This window comes from Egretta garzetta, unplaced genomic scaffold (assembly GCF_000687185.1).
Source record: "Egretta garzetta isolate BGI_Z169 unplaced genomic scaffold, ASM68718v1 scaffold182, whole genome shotgun sequence".
In the NCBI taxonomy this organism is placed as follows: domain Eukaryota; kingdom Metazoa; phylum Chordata; class Aves; order Pelecaniformes; family Ardeidae; genus Egretta; species Egretta garzetta.
Genome location: NW_009258767.1, coordinates 923,172 through 950,385, shown reverse-complemented (window position 1 = coordinate 950,385; position 27,214 = coordinate 923,172). Strand labels below are relative to the sequence as shown.

The 27,214-nt window shown below is 37.4% G+C and overlaps 1 protein-coding gene across 1 annotated transcript in view; it reads left to right on the top strand.

Annotated features, from left to right (window-relative positions):
- Positions 1-27,214, top strand: part of TDP1 (tyrosyl-DNA phosphodiesterase 1) — a 50,677-nt gene that overhangs the window by 3,543 nt on the left and 19,920 nt on the right. Inside the window, exons 4-13 of the mRNA XM_009649344.2 lie at positions 506-602; positions 2,841-2,875; positions 5,146-5,238; positions 7,383-7,553; positions 9,034-9,112; positions 10,843-11,028; positions 11,811-11,859; positions 14,966-15,032; positions 20,904-21,011; positions 22,512-22,614. Coding sequence (XP_009647639.1) covers positions 506-602; positions 2,841-2,875; positions 5,146-5,238; positions 7,383-7,553; positions 9,034-9,112; positions 10,843-11,028; positions 11,811-11,859; positions 14,966-15,032; positions 20,904-21,011; positions 22,512-22,614 — 988 coding nt within the window. The remainder of the gene's footprint in view (positions 1-505; positions 603-2,840; positions 2,876-5,145; positions 5,239-7,382; positions 7,554-9,033; positions 9,113-10,842; positions 11,029-11,810; positions 11,860-14,965; positions 15,033-20,903; positions 21,012-22,511; positions 22,615-27,214) is intronic.

Here is a 27,214-nt window from a genome sequence, read left to right as displayed (position 1 = left end):
TTTTTTCTCTTTTTTCTTTTTTTTTTTTTTTTTTTTTTTTGCATTTACTGGAAAAACAGTAGAACAGAGTATTAGGAAGTGAACATGAAACTACTGCCAGAGTAGGCCTAGCCCTCTCCTTTTCCCTCTTATTTTTCCCATAACAGTGGTTAAATTGTCTTAGATCTACACCGTGTATATCAATACATTTGAGAGCTTTCATCTTTCTGTCTCTAGCTATATGGACAAGAGTTCCTTACAAGATCTTGTATTATTAGTTTCTAACTTGGTGTCCAATTTACTCCATGCTTCCTGTTTTGTTTTCTTTTTTCCCATTAAAGTTTTCTAGTGTCTTTCTCTTAGAGGTTCTATTGAAGTTACTGCTTTTTTGAGTTGGTTAATAAAGCATATAGATTTTAGTGCCATTTTCCTGCTGGGGTATCAGGAGTCATAGCTACATGAAGGAGTGGTTTAGACTGATTACTAATTCACTTGATGTTTTAATAGTAATCTCCTTTTATTTAAGGAAGAAGCCACTGTTGATAGTTCATGGCGAAAAGAGAGAATCCAAAGCTGAACTGCTTGCACAAGCACGCCCTTATGAGAACATTAGCTTTTGTCAGGTAATTAACGTTTGTATCATCCTTTGGTTGAAATTAAGCCATCTGTTGCACTCAAAAATCTTGTTATGGATGAAGAGAGACACACCTTATATGGGAAGTCAAGATTTTATTCTTATGCTTTAAGGAATATACTTACCAGGACCATAGGAACATGGTAACTATGTTCCTGGTCTTCTGCGATCATGGTAGACTCTCACGCACAAAAGGTTTGCACAGAGCGACTGCCCGCAAAAATGTCATGGGTCTCACAGAAGAGCTGTACACCTTCTCCACTAACATGTCATACTCAAATTCTTGTAATGGCTGAAAAGGAAGCACTTTCTGTGTAAAGTGCAGAACTTAGTCCTAGTGTCACTGTAATCTTAAGTCTCATCAAAGAATTATTATTTGTCCAAATATGTTTTACATGAGAAAATGCTGTTACAAATAGTCTCCATAATACTGTTTAAATTGCTGTGAGCACACTTCCTGGCACATGCTGTTTTCTCTGTGATGTTATGCTCGCTCTTTTGCTGTCCCTAGGTAATAGTTACTGGTTTCAGCCTGGGGGAGGGATGTGTTTATGGCAACTTGCAAGCGTTTCAGGACTTTGCTGTGTGGAATACGTTATTGACCATGGGGATATTTTGCTCTTTGTTAGGAAGAGCATGATCTTGGAATTTTCTTCATTCTTAGGCATCTGGTACCCCTGAGCTTCCTAGAGATTGCTGTATTGATGCCAAACCTAGCGAGTTCTGAAAAAGCCAGGATTTCTGGGCTGCTGTGTGCTATACTAATCGGGTGCTTGCACTGAGTTGTGCAGTAGCAACAATTTTAGATGAAGATTTCAAATATGCTAACAATAAATTCATATTTTTGCATATAATGTTTCCTTTTCACACACAACAAGAATTTGAATGTATTATGTCCTATATAAATTTGTCAGTGTAGTTAACAGTAAGTAGCAGGGGAAAATGGCATTTGTGATGATTTTCCTATTTCCTACTGCTTCAGATTCTTCTGGTAGTCTACATGCATTCTGTTATGTTAGTACCCCAAAATGAAATGCATATATTGTAATCTTCTCCTCCATGCCCATATTAACTAGGCACAATGTTGGAGCCATCACTGGCTAAAAGTATGTTCTTAACATCTACTCACATTCCGTTCGCTCCCTAGAAATCGTGCTGTAAGTACTCCTTAATAAGAGCAGAGCACTGATTTAAAAAAAAAGCATTTCTGTCTGGCTTCTGTCCTTCTTTGCAAAGTCAGCCATTAAGCTGCTTGTAACAGTCACCATATGCTTTGGAATCACAGAATTGGTTGGGGTTGGAAGGGACTTCTGGGAGTCATCTGGTCCAACTCTCCTGCTCAAGCAGGGTCACTTAGAGCTGGTTGTCCAGGACGATGTCCAGATGGGTTTTGAACATCTCCAAGGACAGTGACTCTACAACCTCCCTGGGCAACCCATCCCAGTGGTCAGTCACGCTCACAGTAAAAAAAAGTTTCCTGATGTTCAGAAGGAACCTCCTGTATTTCAATTTGTGCCCATTACCTCTGGTCCTGTCACTGGGCACCACTGAAAAGAGCCTGGCTCTATCCTTTTTGCACCCTCCCTTCAGGCATTTGTACACGGTGATCAGATTCCCTCTGAGCCTTCTCTTCTCCAAGCTGAATAGTCCCAGCTCTCTTAGCCTTTCCTCATAGGAGAGATGTTCCAGTCCCTTAATCATCTTAGTGGCCCTTCATGGGACTCTCTCCAGTATGTCTATGTATCTCCTGTACAGAGGAGCCCAGAACTGGACCCTGTACTGCAGGTGTGGCCTCACCAATGCTGAATAGAGGGGAAGGATGACATCCTTCAACCCGCTGGCTACACTCCTTCTAATGCAGCCCAGGGCACTGTTAGTCATCTTTGCTGCAAGGGCACATTGCTGGCTCCTGTTCAGCTTGGTGTCCACCAAGACCCTCAGGTCCTCTTCTACAAGGGTGACTGTTTCTGAAAATATTGCTGGGAAAAGACCACAAATTCTGCTGGAGCAGTTCCAGCAAAGAGTTGCATTGCCATTTAAAGTCTAACTTCTAGAAATTAGAAAGTAGATTTAAAGGTCTTGAGGACAAAACTAATGTATTTTATGATCTGTCCACTAGAGAGCAGTGAAATGAAACAAAATGAAGAAGCACTGCTTCTCCTTTAACATTCTTGCATACAGGAATGCACAACAGGAATTTTTAATTATCAACTTTTTATTTTTATAGGCTAAACTGGATATTGCATTTGGAACTCACCATACGTAAGTAACACTTACGAAGCAGAAAGCTCCACTTCTAAAGATGACCACAGAGTTGGTGCATGCAGTTACCATAATTGGACTAGTAACTAGTGTCTAGGGTCTTAAAGTATTATGGAATAGGAAGATAGATTATTACTGTTTGTGAAAACATAATTCTGAAGGTCTAATGTACATTGGCGAAACTGAAAAGTAGTTTCTTTCATGTTCTGTGTGTATCTGTTCCATTTGTCTGCAAGTTATTTTAAAGTCATGAAACTGTGTTTCATAGAAATTGCTGACTCTTAAAGAAAAAAATCCTTAATTATTTTGTATTTATAGATGATAGGATTGTTCTAGTTTAAGGAAACAGATCAGCTATTGGGTAGGTATAAGATGTGCAAGTTAGAATTCAGTGAACTGCAGGTCCTGGCTCTTAACGCATGCCTTAATACCAAAACTCATTGGCAGGTCGGACACAACACTGATTTACTACTCAGTTTTTGCAGTTAACATTGATGATCTGGAAAGAATTACTGAATTTGGGGGTCTCTTTCAAAGAAAAAAACTTTAATTTGATATTATAGAAGTGTCACAAAGGAAATTTTGTAGACTGCAAGCTACATGCAAGAAGAGATTTAATCTTATGTCTTGTAGCAAATATCTGTAGTTTCAGGGCACTGCAGTGTTTTTCAATCAATCCTTTTGTATAACCTGTTTTATAAAACATGACATTACATCATGCCTGCTTAAAGTACATCTGTGTTTCTGGTAGAAAGCATAGTGACCTCCTCATTGCCTGTTTAGAGAAGAACATGCAAGTAAAGGAAAGAAATCAGCATTTAAAAAATGAATCTTGCTTCTTTCTTAGGTTTAGTGAGAGACATAGAAGGAATTGAGGTTGTTTTTCAAATTGATAATTTTTAAAGCTTTAGCTTATTTTCACTTAAGCAGTGGCTCTCATTGTCTGTGTGCTAAACTTCAAGTTTTTTTTTCTTCCACCACATGTTGGAATAAATAAGTGATAGTGATGTTAAATGCTGCAGTTCTTTAACCCTATATTTTAAAGAGTTGTTCCGGGTAGTGTATCTCTGAATGCGTGTTCCAGCGCAGATGCAACACCACAAGTGGGTAGCAGACCAGTAAATTGGATCTTGGTGGGTAATGAAACAATTTTGTTTCTTAACAGATTTCACCCTATCAAATATAAAGACTTAAATTCACATGATTCCTGTTGTATGATGTAAAACTTACATTACATGTCAGTGGGGTTTTTGAGGCAGTGGTGTTTTGGTCAGTTACCACTTTTATATACCTTAATTTTCCACTTTATTTTGCTGTGAAATACTTACTTTACTGTCAGCTCAATTTGTGCTTCGATCAAGGCATAACGGACATGTGAGGAACTATTTTGTAGTTAGGAGGTCTTGCATATTGCATAAACTATGCAGTAAGCACAGGAAAACACATGCAGGTACTTGAATGTTAGTTTGCTGAACTCTAACATTAAAAGCAGAAATTACTGAATAAATCGTTATCTAAATTTGAGCCTGATATGATTTGTGTAGCATTAGCTTGCCATGGGACAGCAACGAAAATAAACATGTTTTTCCTTAAAGCTTTCATTCTTGAGCATTGGTTTCTATAGAAACCATCTTATCCTTCAGGGTCACATGGATATGCTGCCTTTACCCAACTATTGAAAACTTGTAACATAAGTGCTCAAATTTTCATGTACAAAAAATACAGACATTTATTTTTAACTCATTACTAGTTTTAAAACTCCTTTGTGCTGTAGCTTGAGTTTAGATTTATGATAGATAAATAGCTTTTGTGCCATCCCAATGATTAGTTACCTACATAACTTCTTTTCAAATAAAAAGTTGACAGCTTAAAAGAACTAAGTTTTAATAAATTCAGCTATAAGCAAAGGCCTTTTAGTGTTCCTTAATTCTTTTTTTAACTATCTGTAAAGGAATAAGTTTATCCAAAGAACATGGTAAGTATAGAAAGTGATCTGCAAGTATTCATTTTTGCTTTGGCAAATGAGTTGCATGAGATGTTAAACTGTACTCTGGAATCTATCTTATAATGCTGCTGACAAAGTACATGGGGATAGTCTAGCAACTGCCATGCGAGTTTAGCATGCACATGGATTGAAGTCTAAGTGTTTGCACTATGCAGAACAAATCTTTTAAAAATAATTATCTTGGAGTATTTTAATGAATTGTTAATTTATCTCCTACTCTCTGTACTTGAAACAGACGAAGTGTTATATACTTTTTTTTTTAAAGGAAAATGATGTTGTTGTTATATGAAGAAGGTCTTCGAGTTGTGATACATACATCCAATCTTATTGCTGAAGATTGGCACCAGAAGACTCAGGGGTAAGCAACAATCTCTAGCAGGTGTATGTTTACATTATTATTTTCCATAGGTATCTGCTTCTGCTGGAGACCAGATACTAGGTCAGATGATCCAGTGCTACAAGTCTTACACTCCTAAGATTGAGCTATCCTGGGGGGGGAACCAAACCTAGGATGGTAGTAGCTGTCTAACTCTGAACTCTACTTGTTTTCTACTGTAAACAAAATTATGTCCTGAGCTGGCTGTTACCTTAAACTCCGTCTGACTGATTTAAGATAATTTATTATGCCATGCTGTCTCTTTATGAAAAAACTACCTAGCTATAACATACTCTTTATACAAATCTGAAGTAGCAATTTAAAAATTATCTTAATACTGCAAGCATAATGTGAATGTGCAGATGTTCTGCTTCTGCTATGACTGTATAATATAACCTGATAAATGGTGTTCCTTAATACAGTAAATGACCGAGTATCCTTTCCTTGGAAGGAATTTTCTTCCTGTTTTATTGGTAGAAGCTTTTAAACTTAACAGCCAACTTGGGACATAGTTTTGTTTAGAGCACAAAAAATAGGACTAAGTGACATGTTAATATAAGGCCTCTCAACCTCTTGTTTTCTTGGCTATTTTTATGGGTGCATTTCTTAGATCTCCACGGTAACTCAGGGTACAAGATTTCTTCACCAAACTAATTGAAAATAGCTTTTCAGAAGTTACTGTGATTCTCCCCCTTTACTCCACTCTCATGAGACCCCACCTGGAGTATTGTGTTCAGCTCTGGGGCCCCCAGCATAAGAAGGATGTGGATCTGTTGGAGTGAGTCCAGAGGAGGGCCACAAAGATGATCCAGGGTCCAGAGTACCTCTGCTGTGAGGGAAGGCTAAGAGAGTTGGGGATTGTTCAGCCTGGAGAAGAGAAGGCTCCAGGGAGACCTTAGAGTGGCCTTATTGTACTTGAAGGGGGCCTACAAGAAAGCTGGAGAGGGGCATTTTACAAGGACATGTAGTGATAGGACGAGGACTAATGGCTTTAAACTGAAAGAGAGTAGATTTAGATTAGATAGAAATAAATTCTCCACTGCGAGGGTGGTGAGGCACTGGAACAGGTTGCCCTGAGGAGTTGTGGACGTCCCATCCCTGGAAGTGTTCAAGGTCAGGTTGGATGGGGCTTTGAGCAACCTGGTCTAGTGGAAAGTATCCCTGCTCGTGGCAGGGGGGTTGGAACTGGATGATCTTTAAGGTCTCTTCCAACCCAGACCAGTCTATGATACTGTCACCTTGACATCCATTTTATTTCCATTAAATCTGGACAAGGTCTTTGAGGCTTTTATCTTGCCTGAGGCAAGCTCTAATAAGGGTTTTTGAGTGGCAAAAAATATAACTACTGATTTTTTGCCTTTAAATCTTTTACTTAGGGATAGTTTTAGTACCTTTTGGCAGTTAGCTTTTCAGAAAGCAAAGTAGGCATGAAAATATCTATTTGGTATGCTTAACAAGTTGCTCTACTTGTCAAACATGACAAATGTTTTTTTGTTTTTTTGGTTTTTTTTTTTTTTAGCTTTTGCACACTGCAATAATATGCAATATCACCAATATGATGGTTGGCTGGCTTCTCTGTTTTAAAGGCTTCTGAATCGCAATGAATACTATTAACACGTTGTAAAGTTGATAATGTAGAATATTTGGTTTCCATGGCTACAATAATGTGTGACTAGAAAGAAATGCCTTCCCCTGTGTAGTGCCCACCCTATTTTATTGTGATGGAACTTCTGGAGAGGCAAGTTATTGTGGGTTACTCTTCACACTATGCAGAACTTTCAGGCACCCTAATTGATGTTTTTCTATATCATTACACAAACCAGTAGCTTAGCAGGATGTGTTGCAGTGTTCTTTTGATACAGAAAATATTGATGGAAGGACTACTGGTTGGTAAGTCTGAGCCTGTCCTGTTTAACAGTGATGAAAGCTATAAATATATGCATGGATAAATGTGTTAAGATTGTTTTTTTCATTTGGAAGTATTAGTGTATGGTATTGAGTATAAGACTTGATGATTCTGTAGCTGTAAAGTAAGGGGAAGTTGTTTTATGGTTAGTATTGCAACAAATTTGTCTAGTATTCATTAATGTGTGGTGTCCTTATTTTTGTGGCTTTGTTTTTTTTAGAATATGGTTAAGCCCTTTATATCCAAGGCTACCCCGGGGAACAATTGGTTCTGCTGGTGAATCTGAAACTAATTTTAAATCTGACCTAATAAGTTACTTGATGGCTTACAATTCTCCTACGCTCAAGGAATGGATAGATCTGATTCAAGAACATGATTTATCAGAGACAAGGTATATGTTGTCTTGTGTTTATAGTAACTTCCATGCATTTTTTCCAAAGAATTAAACATCTTTGTTAGGATCTATTAGACCATGTGTTTGTTTTGTAAACTTACCTGGTTTCAGACTTAAATGTTCAAACATGAGTCTGACTTTAGGCAGTTTTTTTAAAATCTGTTTTATGCAGATTATGTTGAATTGACCAACTTCTAGTTTTATAAACACACGTTTTAAAGGAATGAAAAAAGGTGCATCAGCAGTAACCTGACAGAAGGTAGCTGTAAGTCATAGGGACGCATTTAAGTTTCATTTCACTGGTAGTTTCATTTAAGTCAGTTTGGCTTAAATATTTGCTCCAATAAAATTACCAGTGGAAAAAAATTGACTTGTATTTGGTTTGTCATGTAAGGGGAATCATATAAGCAGAGATTATTGTCTGTACTTTTAGGGCAAAGTCCAATCCATATACATATGTACAGAGTTTTGCATGTTACAGGTATGGATTGTGTCTGGTAGGTAATGTTATGTTAAGCAATAATATACTTTGTCTTGAAACAGTCTTCTCTAATATCACATTGCTGATATTACTTAAAATAATACAGGATGCTTAATTCTAATAGACACATCCCGCTTTTCCACTGAAATATGGTATTTACTTCAGAAAATTTAAGTCTCCTTGGTTGCTTAATAGCAGTTATAAGCTGGCAAAAAATTGTTGAAAAGAAAGGCTGTAAAAGGTCATAAACTGTGGTGGAAGTAGAGACTGAAACTTTGTCTAGTCTAAGGTATAAAATAAAAAATGCATGTACCTTATAGTCAGGTGAGATAACAGCCTGAGCTGCTGTTCTTGTTCACTTGGTCACCTGCATGAGCTTGGACAGGTTGGCTGAGCCCTAGCTGATGTCAGTTTTTGTGTGGGTTAGGAAAGAGCCACTTGCTAGGATAAGGATCAGTTCCTTGCCACATAAAATATGTAGGGGATGTTCATTCATGGATAAAGCTAGGCATGAGATACAGTAAGGAACAGTTGTTTAAACCATCTATTTGTTGTGATTCTGGGCAGGTCTCTTCTCTGTTTTCAGTTATTAGGTGCCCAAATTAAATCTTGTACCTGAATCTGCTGATTTGGATGTAGCAATGGATTGGCTTTGCTCAAAGTTACGTACCCAATTCTGTGCCAAACAGGCTGCTTGCATTTATTGCTAATTATCTGTCTTCTGCATTTTTGTACACAGAAATAGATGCAGTTCCTGTCTATGCCATAGAACAGCCTAGTGGTGCATGACAGCCATATAGGATGCTAATAATAAATTATGCAGCTGAAAATCCACTTCTGTTTGTATTGTAAATCTTAAGTGTGAAAGTTTTTAAATATTTCTGTTCGCGCTTCTATGTTCAACCTTGCTGATAGGTTTTACTTAAATACCTTAATACTTTACAAACCCAAGCACTCCAGAGCTGCAAATAACTTGGTGTTTTTTTCTTTCTGTAGGGTGTATCTGCTTGGTTCTACCCCTGGACGATATCAAGGTAGTGATAAAGAAAAGTGGGGTCATCTTAGGCTCAGAAAGGTACTAAAACTGTAACCTTTTTTGTTAATATCCTTGTAACTGTAAATATAATTTTTTTAAAGCATTCTTTAGTTCCTTTCTGTTTTTCCAGTTATGATCAGCAATCTTTTCATACATAGTTACAGTTTAAGGTAGCAATAATATAAGCTTGAAACTTACAACAGTGTAGACTTTTGCACATAATATTCCTGGGCGTTATTACCATGGTCAGCTTGTGGTCTGAATTGTCATGTTCTTACAGATATCTGAGCAGGCACCACCACTCAAATGACTTCTTGTCTGCTGTTGGTGTTTCTAACAAGTGTGACGCTATCAAAATCTGGTCTTCTGTGACTGGGAACCAAATATAGCCTTTTTCAGAGGCACCCACTGCGGAAAGATGTGTTGATACAGACTTGCCTGCACATAGGGGACAGGCTTATTTTATTTACTTAAATGTTAAGGGCTATTACAGTTTCTTTTTCCATAAAGACCTGGCAAAAAAACATCAATTAAAAATCAGTTTGCACGTAGCTGATGTCATCAGTTCAGTCAGGTTTTTAGTTATGTTCTACTACATTTCTAAAATCTGATTTCTTTTTAATTATTATCTTTAATCAACTGAATAATTAGGGACATATTTTTTTTTTTTACCCCTGCCCCCTTCTGCATTATTTACATAAGCCATAATGGTACATCTTCATACAAGATTGCATATCTCAAGTTTGCATCCCCTTCTTTTTCAGTATTTATTTAGAATCAGGTAAGGTCTGTCAAATGACTCTCATCATTGGGGAATTTTCAACCTGCGTCTCCACTGGAGTGGCATTATTTCAAATTCTATCATGAATTTTATGTGGAATTCTTATGCTGTCCATGGCAAGTTTCAGTGACATACTAAATGTCTATTTATTTATTTGCTTTTCAATACAATTAGTCTTTTAGACCTCCTCTTGCTTGTAAAGAGCTTGTCCTTTTCCACGTATGTTGTCTGCATGTTTTTTTGCCAAGTAAGACACTGAATGAAAACAAAATAAAATAGAAAAAGCCTGCAAAGGATATAGAGATGGTCTTGTGGCAAATGTTTCTGTGATTAAAGAGAATTTTTTTTTTAGTGGCAATGCAGATAGATAGATCTGGTGACACTGCACTAATGACTTAAGCCATTTAGTTATGTGTCCTCTCTAGAGAGGGAAAAAAGTAGCCACCACATACAATTTAATATGTTCTTATATCCATCTGTTTTTAATGTGACTAAATTCCATTCACAGCTAAAGAACTCCTCTAAAAGGATTATTTCTATTTTCTTTTCAATTGTTCTTTTTTCCCCTCCCTCTTATTTTGGGCTTCTATTGTAGCTGGTACTTTAGGATATGAGAGGAATTTTATGGCCAACAACCACCAAACATAAAAAGATTTAGTTCTTTAATTCATTGTGACTTCTGAAGCTAATGTTTCATGTTTTTACGAAGAGCTGCTAGCATTCTTTTTACCCATTATTTAATGGTTGGCTTTGGTGCTTTTGGATAAAACTTGTGATGTTTGGTCTTCTCTTGAAGAAACTGGGTGTATTTGGAGAGCCTGAAGACTTTTTTTTTATTGCGAAGTTAAATAGATAGTATGAATATTAATATCTTTTGTTGTCAGAAGTGAATTATAGAGGATTTATTATATCAGAAGCAGTATCAACCCCCTAATTAATGTTTTATTTGCCTGTTGAAGTCTAACAATGTTTTAATTTCCCTCACTAGCTTTTGAAAGAGCATGCTTCGTCAATACCAGCACAGGAATCCTGGCCTGTTGTTGGACAGTTCTCAAGCATTGGTTCAATGGGAGCTGATGGGTCCAAATGGCTGTGCTCGGAGTTCCAGGAGAGCCTGGTGGCTGCAGGCAGCAATGTGACAGCTCTCCTTAAATGTGATGTTCCAATTCATTTGGTATGTCTTTTAGATGCTAGTGACCTTTATTTAACATTTATTCATTTGTCATTTAAATCTTAGTCGTTGGTTTGCTTTTAACTTTTGGAAAACATTAATGTAGTTTTCATCCTGAAACCATAAGGATGCCACTTGGTGACACTCACTCATGTATCGTATACTATAAAAATGTACTATAATTTCCATCTGTGTAACATTGGAGTATATATAATCTAACAAAATTGTATTCTTATTCTATAGCTTGTCTTTCATTGAGTTTTGTAGATGCCGCTGTTTCTGCTACTGAGATATAACTGAACCCTGAGTAATTAATATCTAAAACAAGTATTTTCTAACCTGGTTATTTTGGTTAGGTTATTAGCACAGCTAAGGTGAGATCAGAAACAAGTTTGTGGCAGGAGCTTGTTAAGTCAAGGACAAAATGTTGTCAAACCATGCCCTTACCATGTGCTAATTGCCCCTGCGTACTTGTATTTGAGGTGAGTCTAAAATACCATAAAATAATCTTAAGTTAACCACTGTGGAAGTGGTTGGAGCAGTATTGTTTGAGTCTTGCTAGCTAATTTTGGTAAGCTCTGCAAGAGAGTTAAAAATATCTTTGTTATTGGCACACAACTAGTTTTAAGCTGAAGTATAATTTTATTCATTTGAAAAATGAAGCTTTCAATGTTGTTTTCTCAAGTAAGCTTTCTTTAAGGTATTTTTTGTTTGAAAGTTGACAGCTTGTGTATTTAGTGCTGCTTTACTAAAGTTACTGGGATTTTTTTCCCCCCTCCATGAAGGTTTATCCTACTGTGAACAATGTGAGGCAAAGTCTGGAAGGCTACCCTGGTAAGCAGATGAACCCCCATTTATTAGCTTTTTGTGGTCATAATGTCCTGCAAAATCACTTCAGTGGTTGATGTGGAATGAGCCTGAACTTGTCATCTTGCTGAGCACTTGGTAGAATAGGTGGCAATAGAATCCTTCTATCGCTGTTACTGGAGCTCTGACTCCAGCTCCTCTATGGTGATTGAATAGAAGAAGCTTTGTGGGCATTGGTATGTAATGTTTAAATCTGTATATCCATGTTCATCTGTCACTGTAGAAGAAAAACCAGCTCTTGCCCACTGTTCTAACTTCAGTCTTACTTTCATTTTGGTAGAAAATTCAGGTTTGAGTGTGCCAAGTTCTCCTTGTGTTTTCTTTGCAGTGTCATCTTACACATCAGATACAATAGAGAGTAAGAAGTTTCGCTACTCATTAGTAATTTTTTTAGTATTGCAGTATGTCATTTTTCTGTTTGGTCTTCCCATGTTTGTGTTCACAAAGTCAGTACATTTGTATAGAAAGCATAGCCCCAGCCAACCTGTAAGAGGTACCGTAGTATTCTGATGCAGTGAAGCTTCTGTTTCTTAAAAGCAAGCACTCATGTGGGTTACACCCATGCATGCTAAGGGAGCTGGTTGATGTCAGTGCAAAGCCGTTGTTGATTAGCCTTCAAAAGGTCAAGGGGATTGGAAGAGATTCATGAGGACTGAAAGAAAGGAATTCTTTCCTGCCTTCAGGAAGGGTAAGAAGGAGGATCTGGGGAACTATAGGCCTGTCAGCCTCACCTCGATCCCTGGGAAGGTGAATGGAACAAAGAACCCTGGAAACCACTTCCAAACATATGATGGACAAGAAGGTGATCGGCACTAGTCAGCATGGATTTATCAAGGAGAAATTATGCTCAATTAACCTGATGTCCTTCTATGACGAGATGACTGGCTTGATGAGAGGAGTGCACTGGGTGTTGTTTATCTTAACTTTAATAAGGCTTTCAATGCTGTCTCCTAAAGCGTCAGTTACAGACAACCTGATGAAGTACAGGCTGGATAAGTGGACAATGAGGTGGATTGGAAACCAGCTGAACTGCCAGGCCTCAATAGTTGTGATCAGTGGCACAAAGGCCAGCCGGAGGTCAGACAGTAGTGGTGGTGTGTGCCAAACATTGATATTGGGGCTGTGCCTTTAATATCGTCATTACTGATCTGGATGGTGGGCCAGAGTACACCCTCAGTGAGTTTGCAAATGATACAAGCTCAGGAAGAGCAGTTGACATATCAGGTTTGTGCTGCCGTTTAGAGGGACTGTACAGGCTGGAGAAATGGGCTGATGGGAACCTCATGCAGTTCAACAGAGGGCAATGCAAAGTACTGTGCTGGGGCAAGAATGATCCCAGGCACCAGTACACACTAGGGGTTGACTGGGGGAAAGCAGCTTTGCAGAAAAAGACCTGGGAGCACTGTTGGTCACTAAGCAGATGAGCCAGCAATGTACTCCTGTGGCAGGAAGGCCAACAGCATCCTGGGCTGCATTAGAAAGTATGATGCCAGCAGGCTGAGGGGGGTGACCTGCCCCTCTGTCTAGCACTGGTTAGACCACACCTGGAGTGCTATGTCCAGTTGTTGGCTTCCCAGTACAAGACAGGCAGAGACATACTGAACTGAGTCCAGAAAAAGGCCGTGAAGAAAAATAAGGGATTGGAGCATCTGTCATACAGGGAGAAGCCAAGAGCGCTGGATAATTCTTCAACCTGGAGAAGAGAACTTTCCTGGGAAACCTTATCAATGTGTATAAATGCCTGATAGGAGGATGCAAAGCAGAGGCCGATTCTTCACCTAGTGACCAGCGAAAGGGCAAGAGGCAACGGACATAAACTGAGATACAGGAGATTCCAGCATACCCTTACAGCAAAAATGTTTTCTGATGTTTAAATGCAGCAGGTTGCTCAGAGAGGTGGTAGAGTCTCCATTCCTGGAGGTACTCAAGACCTGACAGGATGCTGTACTGAGCAACATGCTCTGCTCAACATTGCTTTGAGCAGGGAGTTACTCCAGATGATCTCCAGAGGGTGTTTCCAACTTCAACAATTCTGTGATTCTTTGGCATTGCTGAATCCATAAACATGTATTTCTGTTCCAAGACTGATACCTGTGCTGCAGTGTAGTATGAAATAGAGTAGCTGTTGAGCTCTTCTAATCTCTCTCTCCTCTGAATTGAGCAGTGTTTCGACACATGTAGAACTGCAGCCAGTGAGTTTATAGGTATCTGTGACTCCCATCAGTAAGTCAGGGTCTTTTGAAATACATCTGATTGCCTGCCTCATCTGTTTAGCAAAGTTGATACTCTTGCAAGTCAGAGATACAATCTGCACCATGACTCCTTAGTGTAATTTCTTTCATATTGTGAAATAACTTGGTGAATTACATAACTCTATTTGTGCAAATGAACAGCTCTGTGGACTCCTGCAGTTAGTGCATCCCTGAGAGTAGTAAAGTATTTGTAAAAGGTCCTTATGGTGTCTTCTAGCACAGGTTGAATGCAGTAGGTTTTGCATCATGTTTTTAATACCCAACACTAATATAATTCAGTGTGCCATGGCTGATTCTTTTTTGTTAAATTCATTTCAAGAAATCACGACATGCATTAGCCAAAGACCAAATTGATACAAGTACAATTTAATCAGAGAAGTTTTTGCTCTTTAAAGCAATATTGTTTGGTGGGTGGTTTTGGGGTTGAGGGGGTTGTGTTGTTTTTCTTTTTTTTTTCTGAAAGCTGCTTCTCTTATTCCCTCTAGCTTATATGAGTAATGATTCTAATCTGTTGATATCAAGTGGTATTGTAACAAAAAATTACCTATAAATGTCTGTCTTCTAAGAGGAATTAATTCTAAAGCCTGTATACTGTTTCTCTTTTTCCTAGTGTAAATCTGCTACATAGTGTTTAGGAACTTGCTAAATTATAGGAATGAAAAAAGCTGCAAGCCCATGTACCATTTTATACTATTGGAGCATTTAACCATTTGCTGAAAATAAGTCATGAGGATAGTACAGAGATCTTATTCCTCAAGATGCTTGCTGCTTTAAGAATGTCTTTCAAAAACCAAATGTACATGTTCTATTTTTTCCTGAAGCTGGTGGCTCGCTTCCGTACAGTATACAGACAGCACAGAAACAGCTGTGGTTGCATTCCTATTTTCAGTAAGTAGAACTTAATTATTTGGGGGTTTTTTCTTAGACTGTATGTTTAAACTTAGAATGTTGTAATGTTTGAGTGTTAAAAGCAAATTAAGAGGAAGTGGTCAGAAGCATGTTATTCTTAAACTCCTTAAAATAGAAGCCTTGTTTCTTTATCTGCTGGTCTTATCTCCAAAACATGGTCAAAAGGTGCTATTTATCTCTAAAAATTATGTGGGATACTGTTGCTAATGGAGGACACTGCCAGATTTTGGATTCTGTAAACTTTTTTTTAAGTTTCATTTCACTTTCCCACTTGTGCCTCAGTATTAAACAGGATTTCAACTGAGCCACAACAGGGTTAGGAAGGGGGTTTTTTTGTTTTTTGAGTGCAGCAGTCCTGCTCCAAAAATTCTCAGTCCCTTATGGTAATATCATCTTTTGTTAGAGGTGCCTGATGTTTTCCATTAAGAACTTCTATTTTCACTTGCTACTAATATTGCCAGATTCTAACAGTCTAACACACTCCATGCCAGATGTCTCCCTCAGGCTGAATCTTTAAAAACTTAAGAGTGTTTTTAGAACAATGGGAAAAGTTGTTTTGCACAGATAAAAAAAAATAAATCTAGTAATGTCTTACAAGACCACAGCTCCCCATTCCTTTCACCAGAAACTTTTAACTCTTCCAGGTGGAAGTTGTGCTGGTAAGGTACTTTATCTATATCTAAGTAAGAGTTTGTAAGGTTGTGCATATATTCAGAGGGCTGAGAATACAGTTGCTAGTTGCAGAGAGCATCCTCCTTTCTGGAGTGAACATGATTGCTGCCGTGAGCCTTGCTGATCAATGTTCAAGGAACGGAACTGGAACAGAAAGCTTGTGAGGCTTTGTCTCTCCTGCCTTTGAAGTGTGTCCTCTGAGCACATTCAGCAAAGGAAGAAAGCTACAAACAGCTTCAAGACTTCAAGACTGTTCAGTCGTGAATCAAAGAGTGAGGAGATTGTAAAACGGGGTGTTTGTGCAGCCATAATTCAGGTTTCTAAGCATATACCTCATGAGAATCTTATTGGAAGAAAAAATGTAACCTTTTTTGGTTAGTCTCTTATTTCGTGCACAGAACATTACTTGATAATGAGATCATTCATTGTTTTATTCCTGTTTAATGAGAAAACACCCATATACCTTTCTCATTGGGCATGTTAGGGTCCTGCTCTGGCAACAAAAGGGCTGATTTTAATTTATCTGTTGAATTGGTTGCAGACAACAAGTGGCCCTGCATAATTGCTCTGTAGTGGCTACCCAGATGCAGATTCTTACTCTGCAGTAATACAAGATACTAGCCTTTGAGGAAAGCCTGCATGTAAGCTGTTACCGTAGAGCAGATGACATATAGCAGCTTCTTATCTGTGGTAACCTGAGAGACCAGAAAATGGTAGGTCCTGTTTCAGTAGTTATATATAAGATGAGCTATATTTTAAAGACTAGCTTTGGGCAGTAGGATTAGGGGAATTTGTCTTTACCTTACTGGAAAATAATACAAAACAAACACGAACCTAGGGATCCTACCAGAGTTGACTATACTTACAGTAAAGGAGAAGGAATAGCTCCTTTTTACAAGTAGAGAGAGATCAATGGAATTGGAAAATGGTGTGCTATAGGCTTACCCAAAGAGGCAGAAGCTCTGCCCCAGGCATACAATTTTTAAAATGTCTGTGGGCTGCTTTTCTCTCTCTTCTGCCAGTTGAGTGTGTTTAACTAACCTGTAATGCAGCTCTGAACTGTAATTTCTCAAATTTCTTGTAGTAATTTCTCAAAAGAATAAGATGACTAAACTTAATACTGATTCCACTTTTCTCATCATAGCAAATGCTTGCTCAACTGCTTTGTTAGATTAGCTACTGTGTATTCGTGCAGTTTGCTCAGTTTTCTCTCTGGTAGGGTTGCTGTTTTTTCCTTTCAGTATTACTCATTGATAAGGAGAGGTTTGCAATGCTTAATGATTTCTGTTAATTGCTGCTTTGGAAACAGTTGATTGGCTTTAGCAGTACCTAAAACTTCGTATTTTAATGCTCACTTTAATTGATTGACTTTTAATAACATATGCCTTATGTTTGTGCAGTTACCTTGTCAAATTTTCATTTTCAAAGACTGGAAGAAATTGGTTTGAAACAGCTTGTTTGACTTGCTGTTGACAAGTCCATAATCATAGTTGTGTTAGATCTGTTCTTTGGGCCTGTGGAGTTTTGAAGAATAATCATCTTTCTTCTCAGTTTGAAGAACTACAGTGTTGTTCCTCTAAGAACATAAAAGATGAGAGTTATGGAGCATTTACACAGAGGACCTACTGTTCGCTAATGATGCAACTTGTTTTGGCTATGCTCAAGCCTTATTGCCAGTATCTTGAGCTTAAAAGCCCATTCACTATTTGAAGTAAGAATTAAAAGATGAAAGAGAAGGTGCTGTAAAAAATGAGTTATTCCTGGCTCTGCATGTCTGCACAGATTAATTTTCAGGATGCTGGGATTAACTGTCTTCCCTGTCTTGGTAGCTCCACTTGTAAAGGGGCCTGTGTCTGCTCCTTTACCTCATTTGTGCCAGAAATGTCAGACGTTGGTGGCAATTGGTAGTTGCTATTTGTTTTCCAGCTAAATGCACTGTGATTGCTGTGTAGTCTCCTTTTCAAACTCAAAAATTCATTGAGGAGTAAACCAAATATTTATCAAACATTTAAAAAAGATGCTTCTGAAATTTTGCAAGTGGTTAAGTACATATAAAAGCAACGACTTGTAAGCATTCATATTTGTAGTGTAGTGCAAGTGAGTGCAAAGCATTTTCTATATTGTAAAAGATACCTTATTCAGGGTAGAGAATACTTTTTCCCTCCTTTCCCAAAAAACCCCCAAATTACACGAAACTCAAAAATAGCTATTGGGGAAAATAGAGGAGTAGGAAGGGCAAAAGCTGTATTCACTATTTGAAGTAAGAATTAAAAGATGAAAGAGAAGGTGCTGTAAAAAATGAGTTATTCCTGGCTCTGCATGTCTGCACAGATTAATTTTCAGGATGCTGGGATTAACTGTCTTCCCTGTCTTGGTAGCTCCACTTGTAAAGGGGCCTGTGTCTGCTCCTTTACCTCATTTGTGCCAGAAATGAGCAGCATTAATGATAAGGAGTTCTAGTCCTAGGAGAATACAAAAAAAACACTAGCAAAAAGGCTTTCATGCTTTAGTGTTCAAATTCTGATAATACCTACTCACATAACTCCTATTCCTCACCCCGTAAGCTTTTAGTTTACATGGTACCATGACCTCTAACTGTCAAAAAACCCCCCCTACTTCAAGCTGTGGTTTTGCTTCATAAAATTTCTGAAAGCTAGTTTCATTTCATAGAATCATAGAATGTGGAGTTGGAAGGGACCTCTAGAGGTCATCTAGTCCAACCCCACTGCAGTGAGCAGGGACACCACTGACTAGATCAGGTTGCTCAGAGCCCTGTCCAACCTGGCCTTGAATGTTTCCAGGGATGGGGCCTCCACCACCTCTCTGGGCAACCCGTTCCAGTGTTTCACCACCCTCATTGTAAAGAATTTCTTCCTTATATCCAGTCTAAACCTATTAACTTAGTGTATTTGTCTCTGGTAAGACTGAATATGCCTGAAGTTTACTGCAACGTGAGATCAGTCTTGTGTACATCCAGCTGCATTCTGATGAAGCATAAAATGGGTTAAGCCAACTTGACTAGAATTAGCCTGAAATTGTTATATTGAGGCATGCTCTCATCCTTGTTGTGCAAAGCAACTGCACTTGTATTATACTTCAGGTTTTTTTGTAATCTGTTTTGGCTTTTTCTAAAATATGCCAGGAAAGTTCCATGGTGAAGTTGAAATTTAGCCGTATTAAGAATAGATTAAATGAGATATTGTACCCATCTGAAACCCTTTTGAGTTCTTTGGGTTTATCATTCCATTATGCAGTCTGAAGATAAGCTGACTTCTGGGCTGAAGGGAAAACATTTCTTAAATACTTATTTGCTAATAATGCTTTTACTAAAAGCACCTGAGTTTTTCAATGCGGTAATTACTAAAAAAAACAAACAAACAAAACACCAACAAAGAAAAACCAAATGAAAAAAAACCCAAAGCAACCAAACCTGATTGAAAAACATAATCACTTTCTTTCCTGTTCGTACTGTGCTATTAAACAAAATACAGCCAAAATGTATGCTCCCCCTCTCTGATTCTAACTTTCTGGAATACCAGTTTCAATCACTTGTAATTGAGGCTAACTGCAATTAGATTACTGTAGAATGTAAATAGAAGAGAAGCGGTAGTACTCTTGCTAAAACACAGTACTTAATTTTATCTGTCAGAGATGATAAGGAGGCAAAAAGACAGTAGACTGAGATAGTATCTGAAAATTATTGCAGTTAATATTGGGGGGGAAGAAGTTTGTCCTCAAGTAAGGCAGCAAGATAGATCTAAAGAAAATCCTGTGTTCAGTTCCCAATTCTAATATTTTCCCTCATTTTCATTACTACAGTGTTGCTGGAGTTACCAGTAGTTTTTGTGCCTTAAACTTAATTATGTTTGTCTAAACTGTCAGTTGTGAGAGAAAAGCTATTAACAAGAATTGTTGAGTTATGGCATAGCCTTGTAACCTGTATGTATGTAGAGTTCTCTAGGGGAACACAAGTTTAGTTAGCTGTTTCTGTATCATATATATCTTAATCTGTTCTTCAGAAACAGACTTCAGCGTGGCTTGCATCAAAATATAAAGATGTCTAGTTTGCTCCAAGCATGCATATAGTGTTTCCACTCTTGCCCTTCAGGAATACAGGACCAGTTCTCAGAAACAGTTTTCTTTCCTTCATCAGAGGGTAGGGTTGTTAAAGTAAGTAGGTCTTGACGCCTGAACTGCAAAGCCTGTTGACATAACTCATGTGAAAGTCAGTCCTGAAAGTCAACTTAGGTAAATAATTCCAGTCCACTCACTTCAATCTTCTTAGGCTTTTAAATGAACTCAGTTCACTTAAGAGGTTTTTCAGAGCTGATTGATTATTTTTTATTTGCCTTCTAGAAGAGAACGATAAATTAGGGAAACAACATTGTGACAACCAAAACCAGAGTCTATTATATTCCAAACTGAGGAAAGAAAAGTCTCTGGGTGGAGGAAGGTGTATTTGGAAGCCTTCTTCCTGATTTTGAGTGAGGACTAACAGCTGTGAGTGGAAAGTGCTTCTCAATACCATGATTACATACCTTCAGTTATGTTCATATATTTACTGCTTGCTTAAAGTTTAGTTCTGTAACATTGATGCTGATTTACCCAGTAATGGCTTGTTGTTTTAAACCAGTTTTTATATGCATACATAGATATGACCTCTACTCTCTTAAGCCTTCAAATTTCTCAGTGGCTTAGGGGCATAGAAAAGGGAAGAGGAAGGGTAATATCAACAATCTATCAGTTGCTCCCTGCCTCTACTTCATGCATAATAAATTGTAATGAGCTCAGGAAATTTTGTGAGGTTTAATTTGGTGCCAAGTGCCTTTGCTTAAAGGCATAACCATTGATAGTCTTCAAAGAAGAAACATTGTCTCAAAGTTTGGACTTAGTTTCTAGAGTGCTAGCTGGAGTGGAGGACTAGAAAAACTTGTTAGGAGAGCCTGATACACTGAGGAGAATATCTGTCTGGTTTATTTATAAAGAAAAAAAATCCTGCCCTTCTGGATTTCAGGACTAAAAATTCAGTTAAAGTATTTTCAGCCTTTCTGTAGGGGGGAAAAGTATTAAATGTTACAAGTATAGGGTAGTATTACTAAAAATATCGCACTGTATAATGATAGTTTTATTCTGAGGTCTAAAAATTGTATATGAAAATAATTCCTTTTCTTTTTCTAGCAAGTGGTCAGCAGAAATCTCGGGTCGAAGTCACGCTATACCTCACATTAAGACATACATGAGACCCTCTCCTGACTTCCAGAAGATTGCATGGTTCTTAGTTACAAGGTAAACAACTAACCATACGCCTCTCACTTTAAAAAGTTGTATGTAACATTCTTGTCGGTTGCAGGCCCAGGTGAGTTACTGCCATAATCCTCATAATACTATAAGTAGGGATATGAATTTTTGTCCATATTTAATGTGTCTTCACTGCATTGCCCCTTTTGGGGCTGCAAATTGAAATGATTATGTGGGGAACTGTTGCAATCGAACCAAAATCTTGTCTGAGCTGTACCTGCCAGTTTTGGAGTTCAGAATCACCTGAAGTGGTAAGTATTTTCAAACTTTGGGTTGAGTTTCTTTAACACGTGCTATACATGAATGCACTGGTTTGTACAAAATAGATAGGGGCTAGGCCTAAGTTTATCCTTCTTACAAAACATGTAGCTACATAATACTTGGAATCTGACCTTCTGACAAATTGAGTTGTTCAGTGGTCTAGCTTGAAGTCTAGCTTTGTATTTCTATTGTTTGTTTTTTAAAGAAGCCAAGAGAGGGAGCAAGAATTTTCTTGATGTGAGGAGAGGATGTCTTACTGTGAATGAAAAATACAGACATGTTTCAGTTTTGCCAAAACTGATTTTTGTGTAACCCTACATACTAAAGGTCATGGTCTTTGTACCCTTACTCTTAATTGCTCAGTTACTTTAACCTTTTTTCCTCTTTATTTTCCGGCTCTTTAAATTTCATCACTCATTGATACTGTTGCCTGAAACAGTAGTAGTGATTAAGGTGCTTTTTAGAGGATTTAAGTAATTCAAATGTGATGCTGAGTCCACCTAATACAGAAACTCATGGTTGCTTTTATTTTTTTTTTCATGTTTCTTCTGTTTCACCATTTGCTACTATCAAAAAGCATCTAGTATGTCTGTCAGTTAAAACATAATGTTTAAGCTTTGTATTTTGCCGTAGAAGTACCTTTTGACAACAGACTTGCATTTATTTTTTGATTCCCAACTAGATCTACTTCATAGCAGATACTCATGAAGGATCAACTACAGTATGGTGTTGAACAGCACATGAAAACAAAAATACTTGTTTTCATAAATATATTAAAGAACAAAATATCAGGAGCCAAAGATACTGTTTAACAGTTGCAAAAATGCTCTGTACTAGAAGTATTATAATGTAACTAGTCATAACTGACCTATCCTTTAATCTTCCTAAGTCATCAAATTGAAGCTATTTACCAATACCAAGTTCTTTTCTGAAATGTGCAGAGAAGATTCAAAAGACTGAACTTGTCTTGTAGATCTATAGGACACAAGTAGGCTTGTATAATTATCCACATGTGTTACATGAATACCCTTCTATATATTGTCTCTGCTACTCCCACTGTGCTGTAAAAATAGCAATAAGGAATAACACCCGAATCACTTCTCATAAAAAGACTGTTCTGACTGAAGTGAAGTTCTCCTGCTAGAAGTGCATTGCTACAGCTGTGGTACTTAAGCTTTTCTGCTGTGAAGATTATACCTCACTGAAATACTTCTTTTCTCTTTGCAGTGCCAATCTATCTAAAGCAGCTTGGGGAGCTCTGGAGAAAAATGGTACCCAACTGATGATCCGTTCTTACGAACTCGGAGTCCTTTTCTTGCCTTCAGCATTTGTAAGTTCACAGTTCAAGTATAAATGCTGGAATATGTTGAGAATCTACAAATATTGATGAATACTAGGTTCTGTGTTTCCAACTTAGAAAGCTAATAGCAAGTGGAGTTTATACAAGGTATACTTTAAAAAAGAAACAGTCTGTTTCCTACATGACAAGTATGGATTTGGTATTGATGTAACTTTTGTTGTGCTATTGAAAGACAGAGTTTAAAATTGTAACATACACTAAATGTTGCTGGAAAGGATGATCAAATATCTTCTTTTGTGCTTCTTAAAGCTAGGCTGTGAGTGCCTATGCACACTGAAGTGATGCGTATATGTTGTAACTTTTTTTAAAGCCATGCAACTGTCTCTTCTCAAACTTTCTGCTTGAGAACAAATTCTCAAATGTGTCTAAAATCTTCGATACAAATCTAAGGACATCTTCATAAAAGGCTGTTTAAAAGCTGAAGTATCTTCCAAACTTATATGACAGCAGTCTCTGTATGTAGAAGACAAGTTTAACCCGGAAGCCAGACCAATTACTGTAGTGTGCGGAGCAGAGGATTGGGAGACATGAAATGTTTTCATGGTAACTAAGGTCCATCTAGTCTTAGTGCAGTTGTAGCAGATGCCATGGGGATTAGCACGATAAGCAGTATGTATGTGATACCTCTTTAGTATATGTTCCCTATGATTTATTTTAAATGCTTTCCAGGATGAAAAGTCTATCCAGACCATGACAGTAGCCACAACTCTGCTTATTCTCTTAACACATCAAGTTCCTTATTGAACTACTCTTGCTGGTTTTTAGCGCCCTACAGAATCTTTTAGTAGTGAGTCCTGTGACTTAATTATGCGTTGTATTTAAGAAAGAAAGCTTCCCCTTTTGTTCATTGTTTTTTGTCTTATTTAGATCTACTGCCTGATAGTGGGGAGGTGTGAGTTTCTGGTTCTTGTTGTTGATTCATCCTTCTCTCTGGTGAACCTGTTAGTACCAAACTGTTATCAACAGCGGTTATTCCATGATGTGAAACCATTCAAACTCCTTCGTGTGTGAAATTTCTTCTTTTTCAGAGAAGAAATTCCAAGTTTTTCTGAAAAAGTGTTTTATGCTAAAAGTCCTGAGAAATATTTTTCTGATGAAGAATACATCTTTCGTAGATAATATTCAGGGACATTCACATCATGTTTCATTGTTTCTGTTGATTAGTAATGTACTCCCAAATGAACACTTGTTAATATTATGACATCATAAAAAAAGTTTACTGTAACTATATAATTGCAGTCTCCTAAGATCGCAATATTAATCAGAAATTGCTGATTTCTGGCTATAGCTAAAGAACTCCTGTATCTCACTCTTGTTGTTTATTATGGAGTTTATGTAGTAGCATGCTGTCTGATATTGTGAACCTTAGAGACAATCTCAGATGTCATTCTCCATGGTTTATGTGGAAGAAAACTTTTAGAGAAAATGCATTGATCAGAGACTGAAACAAGAAACAAATTCTACAACTTCTGTAGTAGGAAGCATTGGTTTTGATATCAAATAATAATAAAATTTCATGTGATATCAAATAATATGTCAAAAAAAAGAGCAAATGTCACTTGCATAAACAACTACTAGTAACAGAATAATGAAGCATTGGGCAAAAAATTTATGCAAAAAGATTTGACTTTTAACAGCAACTGACCTCAAGGGATAAAATAATTCTCAGAAGTTGGCTACTGTTATCTCCAGATGCTGCCAAACAAAAATTTTATGTATGGTACTTGTATGATTGTACTTAGTGGCTGAAGTTTTTTGTGTGAACGTAACTGCGCAATCATTTTACATAATTTCGATATTCCTGTTCTGACTCTGGCTTTCATGCAGATAGTTTTGGAAAACAGGCTTCAAATGGGTAGAAAATCAAGAATAATTGAGTTAGACTTTTTGCCAAGAGTGACCATATCAGATCTGAGCAATCTGCAAGATTTTCACTTTAAAAAAGGAAACGAAGCCAAAAAAAACAAACCAAAAAAAACCCAACAAAAACCCGACCTCCAAAAAACCTGACCCCCCAGAACCCCCTGTGAGAACACTTGGCTTGCATTCTATCCTGAATCTTGCATTTTATGCAGGATTTCTTGCACGTGGACCAGGGGATGGGGGATGACCAGAACATTTTTCAGAGGGTGAAAACTTAAGACTTTTTTTTTTCTTCCCCCTGCCTAAAATTGTAAGTCTAGTCTTTGATCTCATTCTTCTGAGATTTTTCTATAACTAACTCAGTTTTATTATAAAATCATTTCATTTTGACAAACGGAATTATTTGTTCAGGAGCATTTAATTTATTTATCAGAAATAAAAAGATACTGAAGCATTCAAGCCTTAGAAAATTTCAGCAATATTTAGTTAAAACTTTACTTTCTTTCTAGTTAGACCTTTCTACTGTTAATGATTTTTTTTTTCATCATTCTGGGTGTTTGTTTAGACCAAAATTATTAATGTTTTTGTTTCTACTCACAGTCCAGTATTAGCAGTTGGAGTAAAATCCACTTAGTTATTTAAGAGATTGAGAATTATTAAAATGGAAGTGTATTTTTATTCTTGTGTTGCATCAAAATAACCAGGATTTAAATGCAGTGTCTAAGCTAAGTTGACTAATGATTAAAAATTTACTAAGTGTCTGCTCTAGCCTTTAGGCAGAAGCCTGCAGGCCTGTTTTACACAAGAAAATTTAGAGAGAGATTCTGCTATAAATCCAATATGAGTACTCTACTAGTAATGACAATTGTAAAGAATGGCTTTGGTAAATACTCTTGGGTAAACAGTTCCTAATGAAGCTCAAGCTTTGTGGTCATCAGGGTGAGAGGCAAAAAAGACATTGCTTGGGTCTGCTCTCATGGGAGGAAAGGTTTCACTGAAACACTGCAAAAATCTGACCTCTTCTCTCTCTTCTTTGCCAAACCTCTGTTTAAGGACCAGAGATAATTCTGCTTGGTGTGTGTGTGTGTGTGTGGGTGCATTGCTTTGGATCTTAAAGGCTTTTCAGCAGTTTTTGCTGCATTCTGTATTCACATACACATTCTAAATTTGTTTATGAAATGAACCCCAGACAACACCTGGTTTTAAAATGTATAAGTGTCCTTGACTTCTGGCATTCTTTTTTTTTTCCTTTTGATTAGCCTTTTGGAAAAGGCAGTCAGGGTGTTCTTGTTCCAATCCCCACTATGTTCAGGAAAAGATCAAATTCACCTATTGCTATATAGCTCCATGTTATTTTGATATTAGTTGAAACAGCAAGCAGTGCGAAAACTTCCTGTAGTGCAGTGAAAATTTGACCATTAAGTAAAAGGAAGAAAAATGTTTCTCTTATTTTTGACGTTTGTAGCAGAAAAAAGGAGAGAGTAAATACATTTCATACACTGGGAGCAAGAACTGTAATCTTGTATAGTATTGACTGCAAGGTAATATCAGATTAATTAGGGAAGTAGGATTTGTCTGCTGCCAATCTACTCCACTGCTTCCTACTCTCTGATTGTTGTGACTGTCCCCTAGAAAAAGATTTCAGGCTTTAAGAACTGTAATAGTGGTGTTGTGCTGCCTTATCTAACACCTGTATAACTGTCAACCTTACAGCTATAATGAAGTTCCAGTTTTCATCTTGGGAGTGTCTACCTTTTCTCTTAATCAGAAAAAATTGTCATGAAAAATACAGTTTCTGTGCTGCTTTGTGATTTCTTTTTAAAGTTGAAAATAAACACAACTTACATTAAATATATAGTCAGTGTCAGAAGCAAAGCTAGGGGCCAGTATTATCAAAACTGAAGTTTCACTTGTACCCCTAACATGGCTATAGAAGCGTAAGTAAGCCGCATTGGGAGTGGGGGGAGTGGGGTTGTTTGGGAATCCAGTAGCTTTTCAGAAAGTGTAGAAGCATGCATATCGGGAGGATGAGCCACTGCCAACAAGTAAGTACTGCTGAAAACAAATTTAACTGTAGGCACCAAGGATTCAAATGGCTGATGGGTTTTATTGCAGTGTAAATTTATCCTTATGATGCATACATAACACAATATATCTGAAAACCAAAAATAACTTAATGCACACAAGATGATTCTTTCTTGAGAATTGCTAGTTGATGTTTATAGCAGTAGAGTTCAGTACAAGTTGGCAAAACTGTCCAAGAACTGGAGCTAATACAGAGCCATGGTAAGTATCATGTTATGATTACTGTGCTAGCAGTGTCCACATTAGTTTAAGGCTTCCTCAGGCTTATCTGCACAAGCTGCTGTCATTAGTGACCTGCCTTTCATTAACTAAATGTGTTTAATGTTTTGGTAGACACCAATGCTTTTGGCAAAGTTTTTCCTTTATTCAGCTTTAGGAGTCAGCATCTCAAGAAGATGGTTCCAAATATCTTTAAATGAGATTTAATTTAGCATCCATAACTTGAGATAACTTGCTCTAAGTTATGATAACTGTGTTTCAGTCTAGTCTTATTCTTCAGCAGATTTTCTAGTGATAGGATTTGACCCTTGGGATCTCAATCTGTCAAAAATCATTCATTTCAAAGGTGTCACTAACCTTTAGAAATGAGAATTTTGTCTGTTGGGCCATCCTCTGTCATCAA